At 33.0% G+C, this 12,500-nt stretch overlaps 1 protein-coding gene across 4 annotated transcripts in view; it reads left to right on the top strand.

Annotated features, from left to right (window-relative positions):
* The window catches only part of retm (real-time), a 140,483-nt gene that overhangs the window by 57,416 nt on the left and 70,567 nt on the right, over positions 1-12,500 (top strand). For all 4 annotated transcript variants that reach the window (XM_068349643.1, XM_068349642.1, XM_068349641.1 and 1 more), the window contains exon 2: positions 3,581-3,730. In XM_068349643.1, the coding sequence (XP_068205744.1) occupies positions 3,581-3,730 (150 nt within the window). The remainder of the gene's footprint in view (positions 1-3,580; positions 3,731-12,500) is intronic.

The raw sequence follows: 12,500 nt of genomic DNA, 5'->3' as shown, positions 1-12,500 counted from the left end.
AATATTGGATTTAGACCTTTTAAACATTTGATTTGGACCTTTTCGAATATTGGATTTAGACCTTTTAAACATTTGATTTGGACCTTTTCGAATATTGGATTTAGACCTTTTAAACATTTGATTCGGACCTTTTCGAATATTGGATTTAGACCTTTTAAACATTTGATTTGGACCTTTTCGAATATTGGATTTAGACCTTTTAAACATTTGATTTGGACCTTTTCGAATATTGGATTTAGACCTTTTAAACATTTGATTTGGACCTTTTCGAATATTGGATTTAGGCCTTTTAAACATTTGATTTGGACCTTTTCGAATATTGGATTTAGACCTTTTAAACATTTGGACCTTTTCGAATATTGGATTTGGACCTTTTAAACATTTGATTTGGACCTTTTCGAATATTGGATTTAGACCTTTTAAACATTTTATTTGGACCTTTTCAGATATTTGATTTGGACCTTTTCGAATATTGGATTTAAACCTTTTAAACATTTGGACCTTTTCGAATATTGGATTTAGACATTTTAAACATTTGATTTGGACCTTTTCGAATATTGGATTTAGACCTTTTAAACATTTTATTTGGACCTCTTTAAACGTCTAATTGGGAACTTATCAAACATTTGATTCAGAACGTTTCAGTTATTATCGCCTCATGACTAAAGGAGATATCATGAAAGGAATTTATGGTTGGTTTGTTCAATTTCATGAAATTATCGCTGGTAGAAATCCTTCTTCACCCAAGGGGCTACTGCACTAGCATTGTTCAGTGGCAACTTTCCTCTTGGCAAGGATAGAAGAGACTCTTTAGCTTTGGTAAGCAGCTCTTCTAAGAGGACACTCCAAAATCAAACCATTGTTCTCTAGTTTTGGGTAGTGCCATAGCCTCTGTACCATGGTCTTCCATTGTCTTGGGTTAGAGTTCTCTTGCTTGAGGGTGCACTCGGCACACTATTCTAATTGCTCTTCCTCTTGTTGTGTTTAAGATTTTATTATATATATATATATATATATATGTATATATATATATATATATATAGAAAATATTTATTCTAATGTTGCAACTGTCCCTAAAAAAAATTTTTTTCATGTTTCCTTTCCTCACTGGGCTTTTTTCCCTGTTGGGGCTCCTTGGCCTATAGTATCCTTTTTTTCAAACTAGCAAGTAGTAGTAATAATAATAATAATAATAATAATAATAATAATAATAATAATAATAATAATAATAACAACAAACCGCCATTTGTCGAGAGTTACAGTGAAGTGTAGGTGCTTGTCTTTCAGTGATTGTATCGGTACAGTATACTTTATTTGGATTTCATAGTGATCTCCAGAAAGAAATCCGAGATCGATCCCATGGTGGGGGAGGGGGTGATGATTGAAGCCCCTAACCCCAACAAGAAAAATCTAAAACATATGTATTAAATTGTCCAGAGTCCTGACTGTTTGTCGACTACGGTAAGTTGCAAGCTTAGTGAACAAAGGCAATCGACAAGTAACCTCCATCCGTAGAACTTCAAAAGTTCAATACTTTCAGCAAATGTTTTCATGTTGAACAGACTGACATAAGTCTCTTTTTATAGTTTATATATGAAAGATCTGTTTTAGTGTTGTTACTGTTTTTGAAATATTTGATTTCAATTTTTTATTTCTTTTCTTAGTTTATTTATTTCCGTATTTCCTTTTCTCACTGAGCTATTTTTCCCTGGTGGAGCCCTTGGACTAATAGCATCCATCTTTTCCTACCAGGGTTGCAGCTTGCCAAGTAATAATAATAATAATAATAATAATAATAATAATAAAAGACTCGCTTAGACTTTTTGGTCACCTTTACCAAAGCAGCAAGTCTTAATCTGCTTTACGTTATAAGGTTGGTTCCAATAAAATAATTATTGGCTGTCATTTCCATATTCACGCTCATAATCTCTGAATTAATGATTCCCCTGTACTAAAACCTCCAGAGCATTTTGGCGTCATAAACTGCACTTACGTGAAAGGTCTATCATCTCGAGTTGAACTTCTTACAAAAACTGTGTTAGGTCGTCTTTTCTTCCTTGCTTATATTATTATTATTATTATTATTATTATTATTATTATTATTATTATCATCCAAGCTACAACCCTAGTTGGAAAAGCAAGATGCTATAAGCCCCGGGGCTCCAACAGGGAAAAATAGCCCAGTGAGGAAAGGAAATAAGGAAATAAATAAATGAAGAGAACAAATTAACAATAAATCATTCTAAGAAAAGTAATGTCAAAAGAGACATGTCATATATAAACTATTAATACCTTTTAATATTTTTATTGCGTTGAGATGTTTGTTGTTGTCCAACGAATGTCACCAGTTTATAGTTCGTTAACCACTCCAGTCTAGCGAACTGCAGCCTCATTAATATTGCGATGACCCCGGAAAAATGTACTGTATTGTATCTTTGTCATTTTGTGACCTGTTTTCATGCTTCGTTGGAGAACAAAAAGAAAGGCTGTTGGACTGACACAGTTTGACATGCGTCGACTTAATATGTTTTCAGAGAAATATAAAAACTTAATTCTAATAAACTAGAATTAGGTGTTCTCAATAGGGGACAATGGGTAATTTGTTTGATGGTTTTTACAATATCTAACCTATATGATTCTCTGTAACCTAGAGAGAGAGAGAGAGAGAGAGAGAGAGAGAGAGAGTGTTGCTTTGATCCATTGATGGTTTTTACAATATCTAACCTATATGATTCTCTGTAACCTAGAGAGAGAGAGAGAGAGAGAGAGAGAGAGAGAGAGAGAGTGTTGCTTTGATCCATTGATAGTTTTTACAATATCTAACCTATATGATTCTCTGTAACCTAGAGAGAGAGAGAGAGAGAGAGAGAGAGAGAGAGAGAGTGTGTGAGGGTCAGTGCTTTGATCCATTGTTAAAGCTGGCGTTAATGTATAGTATCTTTACATTTCCTGGAAATGACACCATTGTCTCATTTTTCACATTTTCCGGTTGGGTCAGTTCTCGCTAATCATTATAATTAAAGGTATGTTGTAATTTACATGCGGCTTAACAAATACTTGTTATTCCTACTCGTATTTTTGCTGCATGGCTGAACTCTTTGAGTGATAGAGCTTCATTATACTGTGAATTATTGGAATTTTATTTATATTATTAAAGATGTATCGTATGTAATTACATGCTGACAAAAAAAAAATTATTGAATACTCGCCTATGTTTATAATCCCCTTTTATATTTTCAGTTTCGTCAGTATTACCCATTAAATCATGATTTTTTTTTTTCAATATAGATGAAATTAACTCATGAACAATAACATATATTTTAAAAAAATTTAACTCATGAACAATAACATATATTGAATAAAATTAACTCATGAACAAGAACATGTCATAAGCAGTCCAAGAGCCGTGATCATTTCCGATCGTAGTTAGTATAACATTATTTTGATAATAAATTGGCAATTATATTTTCTTTAAAAAAAAAAAAAAAAAAAAAAAAAAAAAAAAAAAAAAAAAAAAAAAAAAAAAAAAAACATGGTGATGTTGATAATGTTAATACTAACACTTTGCTTTTGCTTGCAGGCGTACGTCCGTCGGTTCCCGCAATGTGACATGATCCCCATCATGGCAGGGACGGACGTCATCAAGGAGACGACGTCGAAGGACGGCGCTATCCACCAGGTGTCCAGAAGGTGCAGACTCCACGTCGAGGCTCCCTACCTCCTGAAGAAGGCGAGTATATTCGGTTAAGAGTTGAATGTTTATCTTTGGATGTAGTCATGTGAATTTTACGTAGAGTCTTACATAAGATTCGGCTATTATTATTATTATTTTTATTATTATTATTATTATTATTATTAAATGCTAAGCTACAACCCTAGTTGGAAAAGCAGCATGCTATAAGCCCAGGGGCCCCAACAGGGAAAATAGCTCAGTGAGGAAAGGAAAAAAGGAAAAATGAAATATTTTAAGAATAGTAACAACATTAAAATAAATATTTCCTATATAAACAATAAAAACTTCAACAAAACAAAAGAAAGAGAAACCAGATAGAACAGTGTGCCTGAGTGTACCCTCAAGCAAGAGAACTCCAACCCAAGACAGTAGAAGACCATGGTACAGAGGCTATAGCACTACCCAACACTAGAGAACAATGGTTTGATTTTGGAGTGTCCTTCTCCTAGAAGAGCTGCTTACCATAGCAAATTGGTTGGAATTATCTCGTCCAACCAATCAGCGATCCGGAAACTTTTCCGAGCTAAAAGGGCACCGCCGCGAGTCGGTGCAAATATGCATCGCTAAAAGAAATGGACTATAGTGGACCTTATCAGGACATGTCCAGTAAGGTTTGACCTTTGACCTTTAGGATTTTGTTGATTTACTTGATTATTGATTTTAAACTTCAATAATGCCGTATGTTCTTGATTATCTATTACTGACTGGTGATATGTTAATATTTTTCTAAAATGTTATTCTGGTTTTCTGAGTATATATGTTTTTCCTCTATTTTAATTTGTTCAATGAATTTTGTTGATTTAAACATTTAGCAGAAAACATATGGGACAGACTAATGTGATATGTGATAATATACATTTGACTTGATCGTCCCAGTAGAATAAATTATGAACTGTAGATTTCATGCAGTGGGATAAACTATCTTTGGGGATAGATTTTGAGGAAGAGTTTCAATCTAGCAATATTGAAAATTAATTTGTCTCGGAATCACTTAGTTTTTACTAAACAGAATTAACGGTAATTTGGGTTAATATGTGGTAGACCAGTGTTAGGGGAAATAATTTGTGCTAGGGATCGTTCATGAAGGAATTTATGAAAATATTACTCAGCTTGTTTTACGAGTATAATTAGAAATATATACATATAACTTTTCTTTCATAAGATTTCATGGATCAAATGTTAGGTTTATGAATATTTACTTTCGAGTTTCGATATAATTCCAAACATAAAGTTCTAAGTTAAATGTGTTAATTTTGCGAATCTTGAAGAAAACTGTGAAATTGTAGAAAAATGTTTATTGAAATAGCTTCATGCGAGAGAGAGAGAGAGAGAGAGAGAGAGAGAGAGAGAGAGAGATTCCTTTTTCATAGAGGACATTGGCGAAAAATATTTATTAATGATATTAATAGTCCCCTTTGAGTGTTCATTTCTAGACTTTCCACCCTTTTCCCAAGCCTTAAAACGTATTGGGGAAGTTTATGGAATCCTCGAAAGTCTCTACGGATTGATCTGTATCTTGATGGATCGAATTCAAATCATTATATCAGTTGAAATTCTATTTCAGTTCATTGATTATTATTTAGCAGGGTTTCTATTTTCACCTTTTAGCTCGGTCTCTGTTTTCCCCTTTTAGCAGGGTTTCTATTTTCACCTTTTAGCGCGGTCTCTTGTTTTCACCTTTTAGCAGGGTTTCTATTTTCACCTTTTAGCAGGGATTCTATTTTCACCTTTTAGCAGGGTTTCTATTTTCACCTTTTAGCAGGGTTTCTATTTTCACCTTTTAGCAAGGTTTCTATTTTCACCTTTTAGCGCGGTCTCTTGTTTTCACCTTTTAGCAGGGTTTCTGTTTTCCCCTTTCTCCTAACTTGATTTCTATTATTATCGCATTAATGATGATAATGTATTATTTAAGTGCATCAACAGCAGATATAAAAGAGGCCATCATGAATATATTTATTAAAAAGATCAGCTACTATCATGACATTAAATTACAATATTGATAATGGAGTTAAATGGCAGGACAGGATTAGATATGAAACTACAAAAGAGATAACTCGAGTGCTATATGGGGTTATCATGATGAGGGGTAGATGGAGATGGTTTGGGCATGCTCTTCGCACTCCCCTAGAGAAATTATTTCACCAAACGTTCAGCTTGGCTCCACAAGGCGCTAGAAGAGCTGGAAGACCCAAGCCTACATGGCTGAGGACTATGAAGCGCGAAGTAGGAAAGGAAAATTATTGAATTAAAAGCTCAAGATAGAGACGATTGGCGAAATCTAACCGAGGCCCTTTGCGTCAATGGGCGTGGGAGATGATGAAGATGATTAATAATGGAAGATATGACTGTAGTAATATTTTTAAGTAGTTTTCATATTGACAAGGTAATCAAAAGATGCTTTCTAGGACCAGTTATAGCAGTTGGTGGCTTGGAAATAAAGATGAAATATTACTAGTTGAAAAAATGGAAATCCTTTGTTACTCCTCCTCTTGTTTTGTCGAAGTTTTTATAGTTTATATAGGAAATATTTATTGTAATGTTGTTACTGTTCTTTAAACATTTTATTTTTCGTGTTTCCTTTCCTCGGTGGGCAATTTTCCCTGTTGGAGCCCCCGGGCTTATGGCATCCTGCTTTTCTCGCTAGCGTTGTAGCCTAGCAAGTAATAATAATAATAATAATAATAATAATAATAATAATAATAATACCCATGGACATTATCGCTTCATGACTAAAGGAGATATCATGAAAGGAATTTCGCTGGTTTGTTCAAGTTAATGAAATTATCGCTGATAGAAATGGTATAATGTTGATATGGTCTGGACATAACGATAGTTTTGAAATAATTTACAGCCAAGAAATTATGATTGAGAGAGAGAGAGAGAGAGAGAGAGAGAGAGAGAAAGGGGGGATTTTAGAATTACTAAATTTCTCATGGTGAAAAGATATATATTTGTTAAAATAATTCGATTAGGAAATGTTTAGAGTACACAAAGGGTATTTTGAGGTGGTCTGGCCTTGTAGAAAGAATAGAAGATGGTATGGGGAGTAAATTATTCAAACAACATTTTCTAACCTGTTTATTCATGAAATTAATGGGAGAGAGAGAGAGAGAGAGAGAGAGAGAGAGAGAGAGACCACATTTCATCTAAACATGAGAGGGAAGGTTTTAGCATGATTTCGTGGAGCATGTATTGCATGCGTTAAATTTACCGGGACTCAGAAACATTAATGATAGAGGAACAGCGTGTATTACAAAGGTTTTGAACATGGAAGGAATTGATTGAAGATAACTGAGGCATTTTAGCATTCATGAGATTTGAAAGCCAGATTCATGTAACAAATTGATATGAATATATTTTTGATCGGTAATATACAGGAGGAGCAAGATTTCGGGTATTTAGGTGTGAAAGACACGGTGCATATATGGGTGTTGCAGCTGATCTTTTTTTTTATCCGAGTATGTGGCGAGGAAGGTTGTGAAAATTTAAAGCGCATAGGAAAACTGTCAATTTTAAATAGGGATATGGCCGCAAAAGTGTATTGATTTTCCATGGAGCCACCCGGTATTTTATATATATATATATATATATATATATTAAGCCGTTACTAGTCCATTGCAGAATAAAGGCCTCGGACATGCCCTACCACTCGTCTGTTTATGGTCTTTCTATGCTAGTATATATCCGCAAAGTTTCTTATATATATATATATATATATATGTATATATATATATATATACATATATATATATATATATATACAGTATATATATATATATATATATATAATGTACATCTTATATAGAAGAGAGAGAGAGAGAGAGAGAGAGGCAGGCAGGCAGGCAGGCTAATGTACGCCAACCCTAATGAAGTTTGTTATTAAAGCAGCACGTTAATGACCTCGTCATATCCCTGCTAATTTTTTGGACCAGTTTTGCAGTATTTACTGGTCGCGGATAACAAACCACCATTTTATTAAACATTTTCCCCAAAAAATATCCCAATTTTGCCTGGGAGCTTTTTCTTCCTTATTATTTAATCACTTTTTCAAACTTGAGAATAAGTGAGTTCTTACGTGGTTAGTTGATATTAAAGTAGGTTATATTATACATCTTAAATATTTTATTTTTCCTTTTTTCCTTTCCTCACTGGGCTATTTTCCCTGTTGGGTCCCTGGGCATATAGCATCTTGCTTTTCTAACTAGGGTTGTAGCTTAGCAAATAATAATAATAATAATGAGATATATTTCTATTGGGCCCCTGGGCATATAGCATCTTGCTTTTCCAACTAGGGTTGCTAGCTTAGAAAATAGTAATAATAATAATAATAATGATATATGTTTTATTCCGTACAGCTTTAAATGAAATAAAATGGCATTAAGTTTTATTTCGTTATAACCTGAAGAAGTCATTTAGTTTCATCCTCTATGAACGAATGCATTTGTATGCAAATAGATTGGGGAAGGTATGCGGGACCACAGAAATGAGACTCGTAGCGTGTTCCTGTGTCGGGGATTATTATTCACTTCTAATTTATGCGAATTCGCGACAGTAAAGCGAAAAACAAAGGGATTTATATCAACTGTCGGATACTTTCCGAGGATGGAAAAGGTTGTGCTTGTACCGGTGAAACTTATAAATAATTTTTATTGTTTAATTGAATTTTTGGAAGATATGGCTGTAGTAATATTTTTAAGTAGTTTTCATAGTGACAAGGTAATCAAAAGATGCTTTCTAGGACCACTTATAGCAGTTGGTGGCTTGGAAATAAAGATGAAAGGGAAAGAAAATTTACCAGTTTATAAAGAATTAGATTTATTTTAATTTGGTGCATTGGAAGAAATTGTGTTTATCTTAGGTGGAAGGATTATATTTCTATATAAAGAAATCCATAATTTTACTTATAAATAATTTATCTTGTTTAATTGAATTATTAGTTAAACAAAGGGAAGGATAATTTACCAGTTTATTCAGAATTAGATTTATTTTAATTTGGTGCATTGGAAGAAATTGTGTTTATCTTAGGTGGAAAGATTATATTTCTATATAAAGAAATCCATATTTTTTATTTTGATAAGGAAGCTTGAAGGAGTAGAAAAGGAGTACCGGTGAAACTTAAAAATAATTTTTATTGTTTAATTGAATTTTTGGTTATACAAAGGGAAGGAAAATTTATCAGTTTATAAAGATTTAGATTTATTTTAATTTGGTGCATTGGAAGAAATTGTGCTTATCTTACGTGGAATGATTATTATATTTCTATATAAAGAAATCCATAATTTTTATTTTGATAAGAAAGCTTGAAGGAGTGGGAAAGGAAATCTAATGACCAAGAGAACAAATGTCCCTTAGGTCAGATGAAACTAAAAGTAACCTCATTTATTGCGCAGACAAAGAAAATATGAAAATTTTCAGACGCACTGTGCTAGCGAGAGAGAGAGAGAGAGAGAGAGAGAGAGAGAGAGAGGTGGTTTAGAATTAGTAAAGTTCTCATGGGGAAAAGATAAATATTTGTTAGAATAATTCGATTAGAAATTATTTTGAGTATACAAAGGGTATTTTGAGGTGGTCTGGCCTTGTAGGAAGAATAGAAGATGGTATTGGGAATAAGGAGAGAGAGAGAGAGAGAGAGAGAGAGAGAGAGAGAGAGAGGTGATTTAGAGTTAGTAAAGTTCTCATGGTGATAAGATAAATATTTGTTAGAATAATTCGATTAGAAAATATTTAGAGTACACAAAGGGTATTTTGAGGTGGTCTGGTCTTGTAGGAAAAATAGAAGATGGTATGGGGAATAAGTGATTCAAACAATTTTTTCTAACCTGTTTATTCATGAAAGCAATGTAGCGAGAGAGAGAGAGAGAGAGAGAGAGAGAGAGAAGGGTGGTTTAGACTTAGTAAAGTTCTCATGGTGAAAAGATAAATATTTGTTAGAATAATTCGATTAGAAAATATTTAGAGTACACTAAGGCTATTTTGAGGTGGTCTGGTCTTGTAGGAAAAATAGAAGATGGTATGGGGAATTAGTGATTCAAACAACTTTTTCTAACCTGTTTATTGATGAAAGCAATGGAGAGAGAGAGAGAGAGGAGAGAGAGAGAGAGAGAGAGAGAGAGAGAGGTGGTTTAGAGTTAGTAAAATTCTCATGGTGAAAAGATAAATATTTGTTAGAATAATTCGATTAAAAAATATTTAGAGTACACAAAGGCTATTTTGAGGTGGTCTGGTCTTGTAGGAAAAATAGAAGATGGTATGGGGAATAAGTGATTCAAACAACTTTTTTCTAACCTGTTTATTCATGAAAGCAATGTAGAGAGAGAGAGAGAGAGAGAGAGAGAGAGAGAGAGAGAGAGAGAGAGAAGGGTGGTTTAGACCTAGTAAAGTTCTCATTTTGAAAAGATAAATATTTGTTAGAATAATTCGATTAGAAAATATTTAGAGTACACAAAGGCTATTTTGAGGTGGTCTGGTCTTGTAGGAAAAATAGAAGATGGTATGGGGAATAAGTGATTCAAACAACTTTTTTCTAACCTGTTTATTCATGAAAGCAATGTAGTAAGAGAGAGAGAGAGAGAGAGTGGGCTAGTATTACTAGATTTATAAATGAATATTGAAAGGAAGCAGATTGCGTTTCTTATTGATAGGGTGGAATAACCTGGTAAAGCCTCTTGGGAAAAATCATTATTGGGAGATTCGACGTAGCTCAGCTGTTCTTATTTTTTTTTTTTTTTTTGCAGTAGGATTTTGCTTGTTGCAACAAGAGGCTTTAGAGGAAATTGCAATATGCTAATAAACGATAAAACGTAGCTTAGTTGGAAGAAATAACAGGATTTTCTTGACGATTAGAGAGAGAAAAAGTTGAAAACATTGAAACGATAAAATCTTTAGATTCGTTTGGGGATAAATGAAAAGAAAAACACGCATATATCTAATAAGAATTATGGATTATAAGATATATTGCCGTTGCATTATATACATTGGCAGCAAATGTGTGATTTTGTTATTTATTTTCATGTTCTGAGTATTAATTATCTTAAGAAAGGCATGAGAGTTCTCATGAAATTAATTTATAGTCCTATTTCTTTTAGCGAGGCATATTTGCACCGACTCGCAGCGGTGCCCTTTTAGCTCGAAAAAGTTTCCGGATCGCTGATTGGTTGGACAAGATAATTCCAACCAATCAGCGATCAGGAAACTATTCCGAGCTAAAAGGGCACCGCTGCGAGTCGGTGCAAATATGCCTGGCTAAAAGAAATGGACTATAGTATGTTCAACTCCCTAGAAGATTGAATAACATTACATATGTCGTGAAATCGAACAGTACATCTGAATTCAAAGAACTAAAAAGATAACATGAATTTCACCTCCTTTGTTCCTAGCATGAATCGAACGCCTGTTCATATATCTTCGGTTTAAGGTTGAAAAAACGTCATCGTTAAAAGGCTGACATGAGGCTTTTTATAGTTTATATATATGACGTATTTGTTTTTGACGTTGTTAATAGTTTATATATATTATGGCATAATCTGTTTTGACGTTGTTACTTTTTTAGAATGATTTATTGTTAATTTGTTCTCTTCATTTATTTATTTCCTTTTTTCCTTTCCTCACTGGGCTATTTTTCCCTATTGGAGCCCTTGGGCTTATAGCATCTTGCTTTCCCAACTAGGGTTGTAGCTTGGATAGTAATGATAATAATAATAATAATAATAAAAAAGTGAAATCTATTTCCACGCTTGGACGATATTCTCTTACCGTCGTTTTCCACCTAAGCTCACGCGTTTGCCCTAAAATTCCACCACGCCAGTTGGGTTGACGTGCGCTTAGCTTAGCCTTGCTTAACTCTCTCTCTCTCTCTCTCTCTCTCTCTCTCTCTCTCTCTCTCTCTCTCTCTCTCTCTCTCTCTCTCCCCCTCCCCCCTCCCCTTACAAACCACCATGATACATTTATTTACCTGGAATGTTTGATTTTTTGTTCTTGATATTATTGATAATCGATTTAATTTAAGCATAGGGAACGCTGGATTTATTTTAAGTGGCTGATATTTTTCATTTTTTTTCTCCATGCCTATAAGTTGTATTTTATATATATATATATATATATATATATGTGTGTGTGTGTGTGTATGTATATATTTATATATATATATGTGTGTGTATATATATATATATATATATATATATATATATATGTATATATATATACATATATATATATATATATATATATACACACACACACACACATATATATATATATATATATATATGCTATATATACATTATACTTAATTTATATATGCATATATATATATATATTTATGTGTACTGTATATATATTATATATAATTTATATATATACATATATATATATATATATATATATATATATATATATAGTATATATATATATACATTGTATATAATATATAAGTGTTTAATCAGTGCTTAAAGGTATAAAGCTTGAAGTATACCTTTTTAAACTGATTGAAAACCTGTTCATAAATGAATTTAACTAAGACGTCCTTGTATTCGTGTTTACTTGAAAAGACGCCAAGAGGTGAAAAGATAACGAGTAGGTCCTATTTAAGCAAAATATATTGCTCTCTCTCTCTCTCTCTCTCTCTCTCTCTCTCTCAAGTTGGTTTGCTTAGTGGGTAATGACACTTTTGAACATATTCAATTTCCAGTTTTCGTAGTCATCGGTTAGCAATTTGTTGGTTAATATATTTAAGTACTATATATATAACATAACTTAAAATTAAGATCCA

This window comes from Palaemon carinicauda, chromosome 26, assembly GCF_036898095.1.
Source record: "Palaemon carinicauda isolate YSFRI2023 chromosome 26, ASM3689809v2, whole genome shotgun sequence".
Classification (NCBI taxonomy): domain Eukaryota; kingdom Metazoa; phylum Arthropoda; class Malacostraca; order Decapoda; family Palaemonidae; genus Palaemon; species Palaemon carinicauda.
Note: the sequence above shows the minus strand (reverse complement) of the source record. Positions and strands in the feature narration are given on the sequence as shown.